The 22,991-nt window shown below is 36.6% G+C and overlaps 1 protein-coding gene across 4 annotated transcripts in view; it reads right to left on the bottom strand.

Moving 5' to 3' along the window:
• Positions 1 to 22,991, bottom strand: part of DLC1 (DLC1 Rho GTPase activating protein) — a 219,560-nt gene that overhangs the window by 103,287 nt on the left and 93,282 nt on the right. For all 4 annotated transcript variants that reach the window (XM_090139400.1, XM_090139401.1, XM_090139402.1 and 1 more), the window contains one exon: positions 22,461 to 22,494. In XM_090139400.1, the coding sequence (XP_089995526.1) occupies positions 22,461 to 22,494 (34 nt within the window). The remainder of the gene's footprint in view (positions 1 to 22,460; positions 22,495 to 22,991) is intronic.

Raw genomic sequence — 22,991 nt, 5'->3', positions numbered from 1 at the left:
TGGGCAACTTATCCGTCTCATGGGCAGCTTGTCTGTGCTCAGCTTTTCCCATGCCTTCTTAGGAAGCAGACAAGGCAACAGACCACATGTGGAAGCCTGTCATCCTAATTTCCTCCCCCCATCACTGGTAGGAGGAGGGAGGTATGCAATACTATGGTATTTCCAAACAGAAATTTTAATGAAATGATCCATTAGAATGTCAGAAGGATTTTCATCATTTCTTACGCTAGGAGTAAAAAACAGCATATTATGGAAGCCCAGGCCTCCGGACACGTAAGAAAGGGCAGAAGGGGAGAAGAAAGAAAGAGAGCAAGGAAATGAATTTAGGGATTATAGTGAGGAACATTCTTCTGTCCTCCCATGCGTCAGCTTCCTACTTCTGTGGTGCTGATGGAGAACACTAGGATTCTTACATCAAGAGACACTGCATGTTATAAATAAAAGAAGGTTAAAATGAAGTTTAGTTGTTGAAGGAAAAAAGAATTGGACAGACCATGTGCCTTTCTACTCAACACACTTGATTTTTCTGCTGATTTGAGCATAATTTCTTTTCCTCCTTTCCAAGTACCCATACAAGATACTCCTCACTGCTGTTTTTCTCTTTTGCCTTCTAAATCCTGCTCTGCCATGATTTGTACAGTGTGCTCCCCATCCCTGTCCTGGCAATGTTCCTCTCCATCATTTGGTCCATCATGACCTCTGTTTCCTATTAATGGCTGCTCTGCTCTGTGTTGCTCCCTCCACTCCTTGGTGGGATGGGTGAGTGTTTCCTACCAGTGGGAGCATTTCTGCACTGGACATGACAGGTGGGAGTTGCTCAGTGCCCTGAGCTCACTTAGAGCTGCACCTGAGATAACAGCAAATGTTTGGGTGGTGCTTACTGCAAAGGTGCTGACAATGGGAGAACACAGCTCACCCTCATATTATCGCATGTCCAACAGAGATATTTGGCTCTCAGAACAGTGCTCTGTGCCATATGTCAACACCCTGTAGTTAACCTTTGAGCAGCCTAGGAGCTAAATGGATGTTGTCTGGAGATGAGATAATAAACCACACAATTGTTAGTTTCCTGAGCTGCATCCTTGGACAGGACCGCACACTACTTGCTTCTCCAAGGCAGCAGAGTCATGGGGAAGCCCTCAGGCAACTTGCTCTTCTCCCAGTGGCAGTCATCTGTATGCATTGCTTTTGTAAGCCGTACAGGTTTAGTACCCTCAAACCATGATCCAGATCTGTATTTTTGAACAACAGATATGTTTGAGTAGTTGGGAAGGAAATGCCCCAAATCCACCTACACTAGCAACAGTCCATGATGCTGACCACAACTATCATCAGTCTTGCCATCATGGATTTTTCAGTGTCTAAACAATTAGACTTATTTTGTTGAAACATTGAGACCTTGTCAAACTATCTACCATCATTATCTTTTGTTGTCCTACAAGTACATGCTGGTAGTTCTATGAAAACTTGGTAGAGTAGTTTAAGTCTTCCATTATATTTCTATGAATTTAAAACTGAACATGATCCCAAATAAACACTATTTAAGAGGGCTGCTCTATTAAACAGTGTTATTGTGATTTCTGTTGTAGTTTCCGTGGAAACAAATATAAAGAATTACTTCTGGAGTGAAACTATATAGTGAACTTAACAGTGTGATTAGGGCCCTGCTTTACAAACAATCCCATGAGCTTAACTGAACTCTTCTGCACTTCAAAGTGTAAGCTTATCTGGCCATTTCTGGACTGTGATTTCACTATCACTTTATGCTCCAGAAATAGTAATTATTCCAATGAAGGAAAACAGAAGACATTTCTAATCACAGCATTAAATACAAAATAATATGAAATTACTGAATAACATGAAAGAAGATACACATATACATTGTACATAGTTCCATATTAATATCATTTTTTAAATGTAACTAGTTATAACCTACCCTTATGTTATCAGAAAAATCCAGCCCTGTCTCTAGTGCCAACTGTTTTTTTAAATACTGTATATTATTGAGAAAAAATGGTACATTTAATGACTACTGTGCCATAGTTTAAGATTCAGATCAGAAAGGAAGTATGAAAGCCTCATTGTGTTTAGCCATATGTGAGGCATCTGTCTTAGGAAGTTCATGGAAGTATTACATAGGTGCCCAAACACCCCCAGTTACCTGACTGTAGGTGCCAATACAGAATAGTAGAAGTCAATAGGCTGTGTGTCCTTGTTAGGACAATTTTTCAGCATTAACCATCTGTCATGCTTTACCAAATCAAAATGGTATCAAATAGCATTGTTTCTTCCTCCATAACAGAGATCTGAGATGCAAATGGGCCATACCACGGTATCTTTTTGCCAGCTGAGTAACACACTACAGCTTGACAGGATGATAAAGTCTCACAGAAGAAGATACATGACCTAAGGTACTTCTTTCTTTCCCTTGGAAATGAAAATGTATCAGTATGCATAATACTGATAATACTTATAATGCAATAATAGCAAATCATGAATCCCACAAAAGTAAAGGAAAAAAAAAAAAAAAGATAAGAGCCCAGACAGCTCAATGCTTCCCAAACAAATCCTTATTGTTATTCTCTATTATAATTGGTGTCTGTAGTCTTCTTTCACAATTAGCTGCTTTTATTCCTGGTCTTATGTTTTTGTTTCTCTTTCTTGTTCACATCTACTGCGTCATGTGAAGTTGGTGAGCTCCCTGGATTAAATGATTTCCTGTTTAGAGATCCCTTGCACAAAATGATACAGTATAAAAAAGACGTAAAAGCAATAAAATCAATGAGCTGGTCTGCAGTTACCAACACAAACACTGATTGTGAATAAAGCCAATTTTCTTGTAAAACACAGTTCAATAAGTTTAAAATGCTGTAGCAGCAGCAGCTGGCTGTTGTCTGGGTGCATAGCACGGGGAGTGTTACCCTAGCCAGATTAATCTCAGCCAGGGGGTAAGCAGGGAGGTGATTCAGGCTGCGGATGGAGATCATCCCAAGCAGAGTGATCAGAGATGCAAGAAACTTTTTAACCAAATAAAAAGTCCCAGTGCTTGCAGGGTAAGATGGAAAAGTCTCATTCTTGAGAAGATTTAATCAGGTTTAGGGGACTCATGTAAGCCTTCTTCCTTAGTACTCCCTGTGTAACGTGTTTTGTTATGCGATGGAAAGAGGCTGAGCTGTTCTCCTTGCTTCTCATTCCTGCTGCTGCCACTGCGGCACTGTGAAACATGATCTGTGCAGAAGCTGTTTGCCACGTGAAGATAGGCAGTGTAACCCTGCTTGAACATTTATGGCTTCTAGGATGAAGAAAAGGGGAGAAAGATCAGAGATCTTCATAGGAAGTGAGGAAGTAGGATCCCAACTGAATCTAAGCTTTCTGATATGCGCTACGCAGACTCTCAGTAGATTTTGAGATTTCACTAATTAAAGCACTGAGTCTGCACAGTTTGTGAATGGTAATTTTGCTCAAATTTTTATAAAAGATAGGTGATTTATTTTTGACACAGTCTCAGTTCCTCAGACTCCTTAGTTCAGCTACTTCTATGCCATGCTTTGTGACATAACTTCTTTGACATACTTTGTGTGTTTATTTTAAATCCAGTTCTTAGAGGAAAATGAAAGAAAAAATATGCTAGTTTCCCAATAAGTATCATATTATGATTTGGTACAGGAATTTGCTCTTTTGCAGAGGTAGACCTTTTTCCTTCTATCTGAAAGTCTATTTGGCATAACAATTGACAAGCCACTGAGAAACTATTTCACAGCAGCTCAGCAGCATTGGATGCTGGCTGCCAACAAAGCAGAAGATATTTTTCTCACCTGGGATATGTACAGCCTGGGAACTCTGCAAGCACAGTCCTGGGCTGCTGCCAGCCCTCTGCAGGGTTACAAGCAAGAGAACTCATCTCATCTGGGCTTTTACCAACCCCAGTACTTCATTTCACTGCAGGGTGGAAAACGATTTAATACAGCCTGAGAAAGTTGTGCTGGGGTTGGTATGCACAGATTTGTGAAACAGAAACAGGATAGAGAGAGAGGCAATGGAAGGAGAGGGCGAATGTATATGTTAGCTACTGTAGTTCTACTTGCATGACTCCATTTGACAATTAAAATTCTGCTAATACATAGCTGATGAGAGCTTTTCTTATGTACTGCTCTGGTGGATTTGAACAGGCTACTTTAAGCGGTTGCCCTCTTTGCTCTGAACAGATCACACATTCTTGGGGTCTTTTTTACTGTTGATTTTCTTTTCAGGGCACTGGCTGCAATTCTATTATTACTTAAAAAATGACTAGATATCTCTATGTCTATACCAAAAAGAAGTGTTGCATGTTACTTTGTTGGATATTTTTCTTCTGGGGTTTGTTATTTCAACTGATGCCTTGCAGTAACTGCTGATTGCAAGTTCTAATGCCTAATCTTTCAGAGATAAAGAATCTAGTGTTTCACTTCACCTTTTGTAAGCTCAATATATCACAGACACAAGTTAAAGCTTTGTGGGTAGTGTCAAACATAATTATCCTGAAGATTAAAGCAGTCATCATATCTACAGAAAGATACATTTTGTTATCCATAATAAAGCTTTTGTGAATAATGAATGTACACAGTATACCTCAAACACTTACGGAGGAAATCTAAAACTGCAGCTAATATTCTTATTGGATATGAATGTTTCCTACTTAGTCCATGAGGTTAACACCACTATTAAATGAGGTTTTAATGACATGGTCTGGTTTGCTATTCTAGGAATTGGATTTCTTCATAACTTTCCTTAATTTACTTTACAGCTAATCAGATAAATTTGCTTTTGCACACACTTTGTTGTTCCTGCTGGCATCTGGTTTCAGACAAGGCATATCTACACTTTGCAGCATCACAAATGCTCCATGGAAAACCCTCACTTAGGTTTAAGTTACTGCAATGGCATTGTGGGCTGTCTAAGGAAGAATAGCAAGCCATGTAAGGTATTTCTTCTTTACTATTCTTGATATTTTAATCATAATACTAATTTTTTTTTTGTTCATTTATTAATAGAAAGAACAACAATTTACATTCTCAATATGTTCATAAGGAACAAGCAGATATATTTGGTGCAAATGAATCCCTTCACAAATGCAGTGTGTAGTTTTAGCCTTTCCAGTACTACAGAGATGTCAGCAAGCTTTGAAGGAATTCAGATAACAGCAACATAAATGATTAAGGGGCTGGAGAATTTGATTTATGAAGAAAGATTAAAACATGTTCTGCTTAGCCAAATGACAACTTGTAACGCAAAGGGAGAGTAATGATAACAGCCTACAAGTATTTGAAGTGTGGGCACACCAAGAAAAAGGTGAAGTGTTAAAGTTTCAAAATATTGAACTCACACTGAAGACTGCTGTGTTTTCTTATACAAAGCTCCACAAAATAAAATACATGACTACAAAATCAAGGGGAAAAAGAGGGGCAAAAGGGAAACAGAGGGATGCACTTATCAGCTATGGCACAAATCTTCAACACAGAAAGTATTTAAACATTCAAGTTATCAAAATTAAAATTGAAAGCGGAAGATAGAATATGCTAAACAAGCAGAAAATAGTACTATAGAAAGCATGTATCAGTATAACAGTTCGTTCTACCTTTAGAAAGAACTGACCCTGAAAGTAAACTTGCTTTGTTCAGTAAGTTTCACAACTTCTTGATGATCTTCTACCCTTTTACATAATATTCCAGCCTGTGGAAAATGACCTTTTATTCAGATGACAAATTTGTCATATTGAAACTTCAGATGAACACCTGAAATAGGTTTAGATAGGGTACCCTCTAACCCTAAATATCAGTACTCACATAGCAGTGTGTGTTTATGGGCCAGTGTGTTTATGGTTAAATGCAGTTATTCCTTGTGCAAAATAAACCACAGAAAAAGACAGCAGATACCCACTGCATGCTTTTTCATGGATTGAATGAGCTCAGTTCTATCGGCACATGTTGGTAGGTTTCTGAAGGCACTACTATGGAATGAATGTGTCTTCAGGTGACATCTGCAGGGAAAGCCAGGAGATTTTTCCTTAGTCAGAGATGCTCTTCAACAATTTTTTGTGTAAGGAATGAAATAAAAGGGAAATATTAAAGTTCTTTTAAAACAATGGTGTTTTTACAAGGGTAATGACAAATTTTTCAAGCCAAGTATATTTTCAGTCAAATGCTAGAAAAGATTACATGCACAAGCCAAAATAAAATACTTCTTTAAGTTCAGTGAAAAATTCCACCATAGTTTATATGAGAAAATGTACTCTCATGCAAGTATACTCCTGTACTATTGTACAAGCTGGTACAAACTACAAACTGCTTGTTTGATGATAATGAATCAGATAATGAATCAGAGCTTGGCTAACTGGTCATAAAATTCATAAATGAAATGGAAATATATTTTTAAAGGTTAAAACTTAAATTTACATTTTTTTTAAGAAAGCACATATGGAAAACCAGGCTTTAATGTAAGTTCTTTGACATTAAAAATGATTTGAAAGGCTCTGTTCCCACAAAGTCATGACAGCTCTGAGTTTCAATTAATGGGATTAGAGTCAGCTACATAATTAACCTCATTTCAGCTGGAATAACCTAATTCTTCAATGTTGAAAACTTAAAAAATATATAGCAAAACTATTCTTCTCTCTGGAAAATTTCAATATCTGGACAATAACATGAATAAATACCAAATTTGGGCAGATAGAATTAATAGTGATGTTGAATTTTAATTGAGCTTTCAAAGAAAATATCAGTTATGGTCTTGTCAGATACTGAAGACTAATTTAGAAACACGTGAGTTAGATCAAGGGTTTTCATTAGTTCATTAGTTTCATTAGTCTCCACCTAGGGAATACCCCTCCTCTACTCTGCTCTTGTGAGGCCCCATCTGGAGTACTGCATCCAGGTTTGGAGCACCCAGTACAAGAAGGACAGAGAGCTGTTGGAGGGGGCCCAAAGGAGGGCCATGAAGATGATCAGGGGACCTTCCCTATGAGGACAGGCTGAGGGAGCTGGGCTTGTTCAGCCTGGAGAAAAGAAGGCTGCGGGGTGACCTCATTGCAGCCTTTCAGTACCTAAAGGGAGCCTACAAGCAGGAGGAGAATCAACTCTTTGAAAGGGTTGATAACTGCAGGATAAGGGGAAATGGTTTTAAGTTGAGGGAGGGGAGATTTAGGTTGGATGTCAGGGGGAAATTCTTTACAGAGAGAATGGTGAGGTTCTGGAACAGGCTGCCCAGAGAAGTTATAGATGCCCTGTCCCTGGAAGTGTTCAAGGCCAGATTGGGTGGGGCCCTGGGCAGCCTGATCTAGTATTGAATGTGGAGATTGGTGGCCCTGCATGTAGCAGGGAGGTTGGAGCTTCATGATTCTTGAGGTCCCTTCCAACCCTGGCCATTCTGTGATTCAGTGATTCTGTGAATACAAACCCCTTTTTAAAGCTTACCAAGTGTTGGAAGTAAGAAGACTACAGAAAAAGTCTTTATACTTTCAATCTGAGATCTTTATGGGCATCTGTGCACATGTTCTTGCTACACTTTCTTCAGTAAAGTACTACAAATGACCAACCAAAACACAGAATATATATTGTTCTCATATATATCTCACAAAAATTCTCTCTATATTTTGGTCCTGAGCAGCCATGTCCTTTTTTTTTCTAGGAGGCAATGCAAAGTAAACTTAAATATATCTCATACTATATTTTTATTATTTTAACAAGAAATTCTGGGTTATCTCCTGTTTTCTGACTATCATAATTTCTTAAAATCCTTCCATACAATGGCCTGTTCACTTGTCACGTCTATACTCATGTTTGTTGCAGTGTTTTATATTCCACAGAAGATTAGATGATTTTGTGTCATTTTATGGAAAAGGGACTTTTTCTAACTTTCACACCGTTGCCCATGTGTAAAGGTAAGAATGAACGTGTGCAATACAGTGAGAATCGTGGACACATTTGAAGTTGCGCTATTCTGTTTATCAATGAAAATCATTCCATAAAAGAGCTCTCAGAAAAAATAGTGGGAATAGTACGTGCAGGAAGAAGCTGAAATTGTGTATGCCCACAAAACCCAGCAAGCTTGTGATAACCTTAGGTTCATTCTGCTTGCCGTTGCCTAAAAACCAACATGCTGGATTCCTCTTTGACAAAGAAAAAAGATAACTGAAAATGGTGTTCTGCATTACTGTATATATGTGCTACTCTTACAGTTACAAGCAGGGCTCCTTCTTCACTGAGGTAACAGTGGGGACTTCTGTTAGGAACAGAGGGCCTTAGCAAGAAGAGGAAGGACTAGATCGTGGTAATGTGCCAACAATCTATGTAAATATATGATTTGCATAGAGCTTATGTGACATATTTTTGAAAATGCTAAATGATCTACAGAAAATTTAGTCTAGCCAGGAAAGTTCAGGGTACTCATGCAATGGACACTGCACAGCTGAGAGAGTCCCAAATAGAAGCAGAAATGAGGTGAGTCATGTGCTTTGTATCAGGGAAATACAGATAGGGATGGCTATGTGGAGGCTACCTCATGAGTGTGCAACCATAGCAAACACAAAGGTGGAAAAGGAGCCGCCTAGTCTGTAAATGGACAGTCTATAACAGTCTCAATCTCTAGAGGGAGTCCATAGTTGCTCTTAAATATCAAAAACCGTTGTAGCAGCTTTTGAATAGCTATGTGGCTACCTTACAACTTAATTCTAGGTCAGTTAGAATTACACCTTCTTAGCATTTAAGTGCATTTTCTATGCCAAATTCTCTGTGCCTATCTGCATGTTGTGCAGTCTTCAGAAGAGATTTATTTCTTAAGACACTAGGAGCAGAAAGCTGCTGCAAGTTGTGTCTTGCTTCTTTCTTTGTAGTATTTTTTGGCTGTGTCCCTTATTACACTTCACTCTCTCGCTTTGAAATGAGGCAATTATTTGCACAGTTCACTGAAAGCCAGTATGCTAAAACAGCATAGGTCAAAAAATAGATGGACTTGGTGTGAATAATTTCAGTGATCCAGCAGCAAACCCTTAGATTTCTGAACTTGGAAGGCAGTGAACAACAACTTGGAAGGCTTGATGCAGCAATACAAAGGCTCACTTCCAACACAAGGTAATTCCAGCTTTCAATCTAATTGTGCAACTGTGGATCACAAGCTGGCCAACAGAATACATAAAGAAAGAGATAATTTTTGCAAGCATAGCAGATTTGTGTATAATGAAAAACAGGAATTATTACCTGTAAGCTGGGCTATAAATCACCTTTAAAAACTGACATAATTTATTTGAACATAAATCCACCCGAGGTCTCTGGCTAAACAATCTCTAAAACTTCTAGGGATTCACACCGCTCTCTCAATATTTCAGGCAGGTAGATCACATACAGGTGGCTGAGCATATGACAGCTGACTGCTGTAATGCTAGGAAATAAAAAATGAAGTATAGACACAATAAGAATGTGGTGAAACTACTCAATTCCCACTGAAGGCTTGCTTTGTTCTGCAATTGGATAGCTTTTCTTTACAAAGTATGAGACAATTGATCATGTTCTCCTGGTTAAATGTGAACAAACTCTTTAAAAGAATAAGGAAAAAATGCCCTAAAAGCATGCAAATGAGAAAGATGGGGGATGCAAGTATATAGCACAGTATAATTTACTAGCTAATATATAACATACATGCACATGGAATATGCACATGGTTTGTTGGTGCTGTAGGTGCTACTGAATATGGCAGTTTGATGACAGATTGTAATTGCTTTTTGGTCAGCACCTGTGTGTGGATAGTTTGAGAAATAGCTTTGCAAGAACAATATTTCCTTCCTATTTATAAGGAAAAGGCTTAAGAAATGAAATATATCTAAAAGGAACAATGAAGGAAATTAATTATTGAATAAGATTCAAGGAAGTTTTAGGAGGAGATGGTAGCAATAGACTTGCTTTGACATCTTGTGGATTGAGTCATCACATTTTGCTGATCATGCTAGTGAATAGGAAAATGCTGGACAGACTCCCCCATTCAAGTAACATAAAATGGTTCACAATAAGAACTTATGGCATTCAAGACCAAAATGACAAAACTTGAGGCAGAACTACATACCAGAACAGTGAGGAAACCAATGCATGAAGAAGAGTGCTGTATTAGTTATTTTTGTGTTTGTCATGTAATTAAGCAAAAAGAAACATTATTTAAAAAAATCCACGAACTATGTAAAACTGCTCAGCTTTAAAAAAAAATTAAATAAAGTGCCTTAGAAGAATTAAACTGTATCTTGGAACGAAGGCAAGATTTGATGACCAGTTTCTTTAGCATGAAGATCAAAATACACCTTTCTACACACTGTAATTCTTTAAAATACTGAAATGTTTTAAAAATTGTAAAGGAAGGTGTACACAGGAAAGAGGACATCTCATATTTCTATGATAAAAGTGTACTCTGAAATTTGTACTATTTACACCATAAAACAGTTGCTCAGTAACACACTTTCCTCATTTCTTCAAGTGCTCTTTTTTTACTAATCAGCAAGTGTCTAATGGCTGCAGGCTCAGGAAACTATTAGGCCTTTGAGTTCACTTGACTGAATCAATGAAATCTGTTGCTCCTTATCAGCCCAATATGCTGTTCAAAGACTATTGGGAATAAAAGCAAATCCTGTCTCCTGATGTGTGAGTACATCAGTAGGGCAATATTTGCTCACCTTGGATATGTTTGGGATGTTAATTCAAGAGAAAACCAGTCCTGCTTAATGTGGAACCTAGCTCCTGAGGTTCTTTATTCTGCCACATAGGTGTGAGGTTTTCACCAGTTCCATTAGTTTGTATCTAGGTTGCCTATAAAGTGAGCATGAGTATAGATAACTTGGTGTTCATGCTACAGTGACTTCCATTTACCCTTACTAACCACTTGGCAGACCATACAAAGTATATTTGTTCTTGATACATTAGCAGCAGAGTATTAGTAGTGGCTTGGCATTGTTCTGCTCACATCAAAGGTTGGACCAAGAGAAGAAAGAACTCCGAGGAAACAACATCTGGTACAAAAAGCTGCTATGCCAAGCATAAGGAGTTCCTCCTCAGGGAGAACAGTCTGGGCCCAGCCCCTCTTGTCTAACAGAACATGTTCTGCCACACCTCTGCTCTACAGCTATGCCCAGAGATTGCCTAGCTGTGGAATTTAAGGAAGCATCAAAGCATCCAAAAGTTATCAATATCTCATGCCTCAGCTATATGCATAATAGAGCAGCTGGACAACTAATTTTTGTCTCTTTTTCCTTTTTTCTCCTGCATTAATTACTGTTGGATGATGATAAATAACTAAATGGAAAAAGTGCAGAGTCGCCGGGCCTGTTTGCAACCAAAATAATTATCAGAATCTCCTTATTAGTAAATCTTGAAATAAACTGGAAGATTTATTTGTCACAGAGAAGGAAAGTGAAGGAAAAAATTAAGTGAAAGCAGTACAAATAGTTGTGCTGGAATGCTTAGTGGGCAAATTAACCATTTACAACAGGGTATATTGCTTTTCTCCAACCTTATCCAGAAGAAACTAGGCTAAAGTTGTTACTACTGAGAAAGTTATTTGCTTCATAATTTCATATTTGAGTCCTTCAAGCAAGGATAAACGCTGAAGAAACCAGTGATAGACAAAGGATTTCAAAATGAATTAATGTGATTGATCCTTTTGATCAAGATTATGCAACAATAGCAACTCATTACAACTCCTTCCACTGCTGGTTTCAAATGGTCCCTGGTGCACGCTATCTCCAAGAGCGTTCAGAGGGTTTGTCTAAAGAAGTGCTGGATGACCTGGGATAAAACTGCAACAGCATGTCTTAAGCCCATGTCCTGCCTTGTTCAGATGCTGCTATGACATGAGGGCATCTTCAATCAGATGCCCTTTTGTCTTTGTGACTGACTGCTGGATATATGCACTCTAAGTTAGATAACAACTTATATGTTACTCAGGCAATCCAAATGAAATGGATCTATGTGACTCAAACTAGAACTTTTTTGTTTAAGAATGGAAATTCCCAGTTTTAGGAAGTACTTTGTCTATCCATCTCCTGGATTTCCAAACGGAGAAGGAAAGAGCATTAATAAGCAATTGTATAGCACTATATAGCAAGCTAATATAAAAGAATATTTAAGGCCAGCCTCACCTGGTTGACTTCACCGCTCTGTGAGTACTCGCTATATTAGTTTGGCCAATATGGTTCACATTTCAAGAAATGCTGCTCCTGCATGACAGAGAGGGAGATTTGGTGCTGGAATTTCTCCCTCACCCAGCAGTATTGTACTTGTTGCTGCTTGTTGAGCACTGCTGGAATTCTACAATAACAATATATTTGCTCGTCTGTTGTCTTTTACAATTACAATTCTCCATCTCACTTTGACCTATTGAAACCTTTGTCCATGTGGCAGAATACTATGTGAGAACTTATTTTTGTCTTATTTTATGTTGCTTTATTTTTTAAGATGCTTTATTGAAGGAACACAGGTAAGGGAGCTTAAATAAGCTTTTTTTTTTTTTTTTTTTTTTTTTTTTTTCCCAGGAAAAGATCACTATGTCTTTAGTTGAACTGGAATGCACTTAAACAACACAGTTTTCTGTTAAGAAAATAAGACAGAGGCTTAACTTAGAGTGATGGGAACTGGTGAATAAAGCACCAAAAAGCATGAAACCCCAACACAGATGTAGCAAAGGCTTTCCAGATGTGAAACTCTTTCTATGGATCAGTAGTTAGCTTAATTTGCATAAACTATAAGGATTATTCCAGGAAAAAAAAAGAACTAAGTTTCATTTTTTTTATCCATCAGTCTTTTAATATAACTAAATAGAATTTACTCTGAAGATTTTAATCTAGATTTGCTTTATGAAAAAGTAACTGTTTCTTATTCCTCTTAGTTTATCTATGGTGGCATACATTCTCTGGAAATGCCTTTGAAATGGACTGCAAAAGTTATGTAGCAGCTCCTGAGAGTGGAACGTTTTCTTAGCTAGTTTTTCTAACTACTTCCACATCAAAAACAAAATGATACCAAAGTTTTGCTTGCAACTGTAATACATACATCTTTACAGTTGTTAGTATGGCTTCTGGTGATATTTGTGTTTTACATTCTTATGAGAAATTCCCTTTTATATTTTGTGTTTTTCTGTTTATTCTGCTGGGGAATTTCCTCCATTTTCTGCATTCTGGTCTTTGATTGATGTCTGCAACTACTGCTAGTTGCTGTGTAAGTTATACAGTATCCTAAATTTGATGATGAATGACTGGTATTGTTTCCTGGAGGAAAATATATGCCTTTTACAAAATAGAAGAAACACTCACATAACAAAATTACATTCAGTGTAATTATTTGGGCTTAATATTCAGTACATTTTTACTACCAAAAACAGTTCTGATACATTAAAAATAATCCAAATTTGAATAGTGACTTACCCATTGAAGGTGTTGCAACACTAATTTGACACGTTGCCCAAGGTTTGAATTGGTATGTTAGAGTGTTCACTGATCTGTGAAAATCACTGGTAGGACTATCACTAATTTCAGTGAGGGAAGGATTTTACTGATTAATTTCTTTGTCAGTAGTTTGCCTAGATGACTTCTGAACCCCTGTAAACCTTTAACATCCACAATATCCTCAGGCAAGGAACCCTGTAGTATAGTTCTAGAAATGCCTCACACTTCATTTGAGTTCCTCTCTATGAAGAGACAAGTAATTGTATCTAAACAACAAGTGGTTATCAACATAGAGTAATCAAGCATGGAAAACTACTGTCCAGGAAGATGATATAATAATTAAAAAAACTGCAAAAACTTATACTAATCTAACCTGTGTGCCAAAAACCACTGTTCTTCTTGATCCATTGCTATATCCTAATCCTGTAATAGCTCTCTTAATGGCTGATAAAAGGCATTTTTCCTACCAGTTAGTCTGTTCTATGCTTCAAAACATGGCATCAGTTTTATAGTGAAGTTGTAAGGCTGATCTATATAAAAACACAAGTCAGATCTTGCTCTAAATGGGTGAATTTTAGGAAAAAGTTTTAGAAAAGTAGTTTTTTTCCCCATGAGTTTCTTTGAACTATCTAATCATTTTCCAGACACACATGCCTTGATAATGACAAAAATATACTTGATAAAATTAAGCATGATAAAAACTTCCATGTTTTGTCAGATCAGGTATTAGATACGAGATAGAATCAGGCTAAACATACACTTGTGCAGAAATAAAAATAGTTTTTTTGGATGAGAAGTCTTACTCCACTCAAAGAGCTAGCAAAATCCATGCTGCCAAAATAAACCTGTGGCATTCTAAACTCTGAGACCCCCCCCCCTCGTAACTACAAGAGCAAAATCTTTTTAATGTAGAGATTATCTTTGTTCAATAGAGTGCTCTGCTTAAATAAATTCACAGATAGATAAAGTCTTGACAAAAATCTTAGTCTTTTTCTCTTTTTGCAACATTAAAAGATACTTATTTCAGGATGACACTGTTAATTAGGCAATTTAACTTGAGGAAACGGTGGTCTGTTTATTTCTTCCCTTCCTTTTAACAGATGATTTGACTACAAGTGATCATACATCAGTTCTGTGGTATCTACCATATGCCAAGGAATCACCATTTGATTTATTACCACTTCTTGATATTTGCAAAAAAAAAAATTAAGAATATATATACATTTACATGAGTATTTGCAAAAGTGATGAGAATACCTAAATTTGATGACTAGATGCCATAAAGTATTTCAAAATCTACAAGAAAATGGAAATACTTTTAATGAGATGTATGGTGTCTCTGAGTTTATAGACAATAAATGATCTAATTTCTTAGGCTGGCCATACTACTACATCTGCATAGAGTAATTCCCATAGGCATCACTTGCTATGCTAGAAGCCACGCAGAGCACAAATCAATAACTCTTAACAAAACAAAAAAAAGCATCAGCAGCCTGTGAGTCTGCAGTTGCATACAGCCATATACCATTGCACTTCTCAGGACAGTTTCACATCAGAAAAACACTTCATCCCCAGGCATGACTAATCCAAGGTGTGCTTTTCGGTGTTTCTCACCTGAGTTTTCAGCATGTCAGAGGAATGTAATTAAGCATGACTTCTCATCCAGCATCAAAGAGCCCTTTCTTTTCCCTAAGGACTTGTGAAATCGAGCTTTTATTCTAATAAGACAAGAGTTTCAAGTCTGCATGTAAATCCCAAAAATATAAACAGCATAACTCGGTACTGGCTTTGTGGAGTAAATAAAACTCATGAACTCAGAATCTCAAGTTTTATTTTCAAATGGGAGCACAATATGATCTGAGGGATGTTTTGAATGTTGTCTAGGAACTCAGAGATCTAAATAAAAGCTTATCAATTTTTCAGACATTACTAGCTATCTTCCATAACTGTGCATTGTACAGATTTTATTACCCACAGATAACCTCTACAGCAGATCATTGTCCAATAACAGGTGTCATAACAGAAAGCTTGTTTTTCATCTTCATGTGCCTAAATAACTATGAAAATGTAGCCAATGGTTAATCTTAAAATTTGCTTCTGGGCATCTCAGCTGTTCAGAACAGTGTTTTTGGACACTAAAAAAATCAAGATGATCATTTGATTCCCAAATCACTGATCACATCCCTGTTTTGGAAACAATGACCTAATGATTACTTGTCAGTATCAGTTAGATTGCAGTGAACTAGCTTATGTTTCATATGAATAAACACAACCCAGTCAGAACAAAATTAAGGCCAGAAATAACTTGATTAATTAGCTATCACCTTTCTCTGTTATTCTTACTGTAGTCAAAAAAAAAAAAAAAAAAAAAAAAAGGAAGAAAGAGCAAATTTTTCCTGTTTTATTTGATTTAAAAGCTATTTTTAGCCAAGGACTCTCGCAGCATTCAATACAATAAGAAACCACAATTTGAGCTGGATAACATAATATTGAACTACTGTGTAGTGGATAACTAACTCTATACAGAAGCAACTTAATTAGGATCAAACACACTACACTAACCAAAATACAGTATATATCAGTTTGCAGTCTGCATGATGGTTCCGTATTTAAGTAATAGGTGATGAAGTGTTATGACATTCTTAAGGCTATCAATTTAATGAAACTTGTATTTATGAATAAATATGCATAAGTCTCCAACATCAATATTTGTTATTTTTTTTTTCTAATTACATAGTTTCTTGGAAAAAATAACTCACGACGACAAGGAATGTATGCTTTCAATGTATACACTAAATTGGACAGCAGAAGGACAGCTAAAAGATTTAGCACAATGGCTGACTGCAGTGATCACTCAGCTAGTGATCACTCACTATTTTTCTTTATTCTTAGTGGGGAAATATCTTGATTAGAATAAGATAGTTATATGATAGAGCTTTTAAAAAAAACACATCCAAAAAACCTGGGAAAATGATAAAGAAATCAACAGGAATATAAAGCCACTGCTGCTTCCCCCTTAGAGTACCATCATGACACCTGAGCCTACACAGCACCCTTTACGATTCAAGAAAATAATATGTAACAGACAACCCTGAGGAGTTTTAGGGCCCACACTGTTTCCCTTAACTTTAGAATGGTTTTAAATGATTTTTATAGGAAAGACCTGTTCCCAGATCTACCATTACCACCAAAACATGATAGAAATTGTCATGACATCTTAAGATTAATGAGTTTTTGGTTTTGTGGACACTGGTACAAGCATTTTAAAGTCTATGTGCTTATATCCACACGCACACCCTGAGCAGGATATGCATAATTTAAAAGTAAAGTAATTGATTCAGCATAACAACTACAGTAGCAGGCAACTAATAAACCACTAAGAATCAGCTTCAAAAGATCGTGACACTTGCTATTTTGCTATAAATAGAAAAATAAAGAAAATCCAACAACTAAACTTGATCAGGAATCTGAGAAGGAAATGCCAACTTTCTGTATACATTAGTATCATTAACCTTTTTTTAGTAATGAAATAAGGGACAGTGGAATAGAAATAGATATATCTATCGGCATTTGTTAGAGTTTGGCAAACGTCCATGCATATTCTGGCAGCATTTCTGTAGCTGTTTTTCAGTATGACAGATTGAAGCATGAAAGCTCACCTGACATTTTTATTTAGAAACCAAACATTCAGCTAGAACAATTCATACATCTGTTTCGACATCAACAGTAAAAGAACAATCATAGTTCATAGAATGGAATTATAATATAGAATCATAGAATCACTTAGCTGAGAACTCCATATTAAGGTACTCCATATTAAGGTCTCAGGAAAACAGTAATTAATAAAAAATTGTTCTATGAAAACCAGATACAATACTTACAAAAAGGAAAAACATTCTTTTGCACATTTTATTCTAAGAATATTGGCTGGAGATATTGTAAATTAGCCAGAAGACTAATAACTGTGACAGCTGACTTGTGTTTCTCTCCCCTTTGTATGGAAACTGGTATCCCATGGCCAATAAGTTTGATCTGGGTTTGAAGTAAGTTATGTAAAGATGAACTTTAATGAATTTATGAAAACAGAGCATCCAGTGGGTGCTGCTGATAAGAGAATTTTGTGCACCTTAGGAAAAAAACAACAATACTGTTAAAAACTTCATCTGTGTATAGAAAGAGACAAAAATATAAAATAAAATTGTACTCTCAATCACAGCCAGCTGCAAGGGAGTAAAAGCAGTCTCTGAATATAGAGCATGCTTATAAAATCTAGTAGAGATTTTAGCTTTTTCCTTTTTCATTAGAACTATAGTTAAATTAAATATCTCTACTGGTGTGCCAAACAGTTGGTCCTTTACACGCTTTGTTTACTGACAGTGAATGTGTCGCTACTGAATTCCCTGGTCTTCCTGCTGCAAGTTCTCACAGACAGGCCTGAGCCATCTTGTCATCACTCCATCATGCTATGCTCTGCAGCTCTGCTCACTATGTGGTCAACACCAAGTGTCCTCTGCTGCCTGACACTGACAGTTAGAGTCTGCCAGAGGAAACAGCCCGCAGTTAAAGGCCCTTTTATCATCTGTGTATTTTTCTTCCTTGCAAAGCAAAGGGAAATGAACAGCAAAAAACACCGGATCTATACTTTATTAAATAGGATCATTACCAGAAATCTAAAGGGGATGCAGAAAAATAAGTGAACCTTGTTCACTTCTAGGCCCATATTAAAACACTAATGCCAACAAACTTTCAAACTCTTCACATCAGACAGAGATTTCATGTCGCTGCCATCTTTAGTGATGGTTAATACTTTGTCCTCTTGCTTGCTTATTGACCATGGAATGGGCTGTCAAATCTGTTCTAACTAACCTCAAAGACTGACACTTTTATTTTTGTCAAGGTAGACCTCCCTATGCTAGAAGTGCTGAGGTGAAGGAACCACATGGTGATATTCACCTGAACAACCTGTGCACTTTTTCCAGAATACATCTTAAAAGAAAGAGGGAGTATATTGGTAGGATCAGTTAAACTCCTAGTAGTGTCTTGCTGTTCTGCTATGAATTTTTTACTGCTAGAAATGAGTAGTGTTAATTTTGTACACTTTTATGAAATTTACATATTCTGCATTCTTACACTGATCCAATTTTATATTTAAGAGCTAAAATTCAATGACTTCAAAGACCTTATTTTGTTTTAATATGCTAAAAATCTGTTCCACCAGAACACCGCAGGGCACTTGTTTTATGCGCAGGAAAAATGTGTTATAATACTGAATATCATGGACCTGTGGTGTTAATGTTTATTTAGGGCTAGACTAAACCTGCTGCCTTGTTTATGTGATAGCACATAGTTTTACCACCTCAAGAGAAATAAGCTGTGTTCAGTCTCTAACCAGATGTGTATATTCACCCTGTTCCTCCTGCTGGCTCTGTTAGAACAGTAATGTTTGTAAGTCACAACAGAGTTCATTATTCTCTTCAAATATTTGAGGATAAATTGGGCAATCATGAAGTAGGTCCACAAAGAGACACAGACAAGGCAACATGTATAGTCAATTCACCTTTGGGAACATGGTTCCAGAAAATGAAGTTAGCCCTGAATAGGGCCTCAGAGTGGTAATTCATTGTAAATGAATATAGGTATCTGTTGCAGGACCCATCCTGACTATCCAGCTAGTGTAGAATCAGCAGACACCATTTATGTAGTTTAAAGTGTGAGTCACATCAATGATGCAAATGCTGATATTCAGCCAGGTGAACCAAGGGTTTCTATGATTATTATTTTTATAGGCTATAAATCAAGCCAAGACCACTAGCACTGACACAGACACTCTAATTATAGACAGGTGCAATGAAACCTCCCTCTCTCAAATTTCATCATAGCTTGCGGACAGAATTTGAGAATAAAAATTACAACAGTAATTTGTAAACAAGGTAAGCAAAGGTACGGGAATACAAAAAATTATCCAAATGCATCAGAAAGAAACAGTGTTTTGAACTTCGTTGCTGGCACACAACTTTGATTTAGGTGCTAATAGTCCTAGCCCTGAGTCATCTTTTGGCTTGAACCATCATTTTCCCTGACTGTGCTTGTTGCTTGATCTTCTACTTTAAAAGAGTTGTTTTGAAGGATTGATTTTTTTCCACTATTGCCAGAGGTGTTACAATGTTGATGCTTTTTTAAGAAGTCTTTCTGAAAAATATCTGATGTACATCATTTGCAATGCCCCAACTCACACAACTTGAGCAATAACGTCAGGCATGACTGATGTTCTGCTCAATACTCTAGTCATTTATAGATTTTTGCCAAGGGGATTCTGCAATTGCAGATTTTACTGCACTTTCCATGGGGGGAAAAATGCCAGTTAAGTCATGCAACTCTTGAATTACTAACTGACAAAAGTAGCAAAGTTGTTGGTTTTTGAGGTTTTGGTGGTTTTTTTTCCCCCCTGAAAATTTGCATTTGATGTAGCCTAAATTTAGTGTAGGGTGGAAAATGCGTAGTATTGAGAAAATACTTAATTTCAATGATTAAAAATTATTATAAAATAGTCAATAATGTGTGAAGTAAGTTGCTTAAGCAGACTGGTCCACTTAAGGGTCTAAAGGTTGGCTGCCTATTGGAAAAGCATTGAAAGCCATCTGGAATTTATAGAATAGGAAGCCTTGTGAAAACAGGTATTCATTTGTATATCTAGAATTTCGGAACCAGAAACACTGAGATAGTAGACTTGCTACTTTTTTGAATTTCTCATTCCTGTCCTAGATGAAACCATATTAGATAGGAAAGAGGAAACAAGTAATTGCTAACTACATTAAATCCTCAAAATCAGAGATGATGTTCAACTTGACATTTTGGATGCACTTTAAAACCAATAAAACACAATCCAATTTCGTTACCTTTGAGGTCTTTGCACTGTCAATAGTGAAATAAACCAGCCTTTTCTTTTCGTTCTGCAATTTTCTTTTATTAGTTTGTAATAATATAAACTAAAAAGAGTTCAATTGCTCATGTTTTCAAATATCAAAAAAAGTACTTGTTTTGTTCTCTTACAGGAGAATATGTCACTATTTTGTGAACATCTTCACACCTTACTTATGGCTTGGTCTTTCGTGAGTTCTGGGTAATGTCATTGTCATGGTTTTGTTTTTTTGATTTTCAATATTCCACATCAAAACATCATGTACTGGAATTAAAGTGTTAATGCTCTAATTCTACGTACCTATCCCTATACATTACGGAAGTCACGGGATCTGACCCTTCCGGGTGGGGCGGTCTCTTACTGCCTGGCAGTGGGTGCTGGAGGGTGCTTTCCTAGCCGTTCCAAGGTTTTTTTTTTCAGGTTTGACTCGGTCTCGGGAACTCTCTCTCATATCTTATTTGATTTATTAGTCTCAATTTCAATTAGATTGTATTATATTGTATTATTTTCATAGTTAGTAAAATAAGTTTACCTCCATAGATTGTTGCTGCTGTTTTTTTCTTTTCCCCCTTCCTTCCCATTTTGTGGGGCCAGGCGGGGGGTGGGGAGGGCAGGGGCCTACTGCCCCCTGTCACGGGCATAAACTGATCTAGTTAACTCCGTGACAGTCATTTATCTGGTAAACCACAAGCAGCAGTGATCAAAGGCTATTTAGATCACAAAACATGAGAAATGAGCATTTGTGTCTTGATCTGATTGCATTTGACAAAAATAGTATAAGAGCTACCACCAGACATGTGATTCCAGTCGATAAATCTGATGTAAATAATTACTTCCCTAATGCATGTTCAATATTTCCAAAAAACATCATAATCTCATAACTCCTGAGCTGCAAGGGGTCAGCGCGGGGGGGGGGGGGGGGAGGGAATCCAAAACTGATTTTAAAAAAAAACAATCACATTTCCATTTAAAGTCCAGTTTGTGCTCAAGAACAGCGAAATGTCAGCAAGCTGATTCCATATGACATTATGTTCTATTTGTTTGCAATATTCAGTATAACAAAAACATTTTATCAGTGAGGTAAAAAATAATACTATCTGTGAAATTTACATAGGAAATGATTCCTAAACATTGATCACAGTTTCAGAACTGTTTATGAAATTCAACAGCTAAATTAGCAGCTTCCCAATCAGACAGCTCCATAGCTTTTACAGTAAAATTGTCTCCAAAACTTTTTTTTTTTTTTAACTTATACCTTCCATTTTATAAGCCAAATAAAATAAAATATACGAACTAGGATAACACAAGAAAACATAATCAACAAAAATAATAGAAAACCCCAGAATGTTGGGTGGTATTTGAATATTTTGAGGTAATGCAGAGACTCCAATTGCAAATTGTCAATTAAAACGCATGGTGAAGAAACCAACAGAGGCTACAGAGGTCCACAGAAGCTGGAGCATTCTTGAGTGTCCATCACAACACCACATCCATTCAACAATGCCAGCTTCTATTTTTCACTAAGCTCACTAATATATTTCACATATCAACACCAAAGTACAGTGTTCGCAGAATACATATAACATACAAGAATAGAAAATTGGCCTTTTAATACTGTGAAAAAATTTGCCAAAATAAAAATTCTTATCTCCAGTGAAGTACTTCAGAAAAACAGAATTTCATGCCATACTTACAGACAGATAGCAAAGTTCAAACTAAATCATCCAATCCCACTAACTTGAACCAACACATTGGAATCTGTGTTTGCTAATCAAGACACCAAATAAGTCAGAATAACATCTATAATATGAATGACATGTAAGGTATAGCTACAATTCAATAATGTACTTTGCAAGATAACAACAAACACAGATGATACCTCTGTGATATCTCACAGAAATCTGAACGCTTTTCAGAAAGAGAAATGCCCCACTCAGGAAACAATAAATAATGCTTACACATTTAACAGATCTCTAAACCTGTACATTAAAAATCCCATAGATAAAGACATTATTTTCCCAGTTAGTTAAAAAATGCTATATTTCAGAAAGCAAATACAAGGATATTAAGAAATAGCAAACATTTACTCACCAGCCTTCTCCTTTTCTGAGATAACTGGCATAGCCTGGAGGGAGAAAAGAAAAAAAAAAGGAAAAAATGCCACCATTAAAAAAATAAGGAATTTAGGAAAAACATTTACATTTTAATATTAATGTACAACTTATGAGTGTCCAGAAGGTCTGAAAACAACAGAAGTCTCAACGTAAAAAAATATTTAGAAACATATATTTGCCATCTGAATGACTTTCCATTATGAAACTAATAACTGCTTATGAAATAAATAAATAAATGGATGAGGACAGAAGGGAAGAGATGGAGTTAACATGATATTCCAGTGATTTCATTGTGAAATATGCATCCTAGGAAAGCCCACAAAATTCCAGAATACTGAATAGATCTGAAAGAGTGAAGATAGAAAACTGTAGCTGAAGATGAGATCTTTCTACTTAAGAAGTCTAGAATAATTCTACCATTGAATTCATGAAATCAGAGCTTGGACTCAAACATGCTTCCAAAGCATGCTGAATTCTTTTATTTATCTTTTATTTCTTTTTCTTTTAT

Source organism: Phasianus colchicus, chromosome 4, assembly GCF_987193195.1.
Source record: "Phasianus colchicus chromosome 4, bPhaCol1.hap1.1, whole genome shotgun sequence".
Taxonomy (NCBI): domain Eukaryota; kingdom Metazoa; phylum Chordata; class Aves; order Galliformes; family Phasianidae; genus Phasianus; species Phasianus colchicus.
This window is presented reverse-complemented; position numbering and strand designations above follow the sequence as displayed.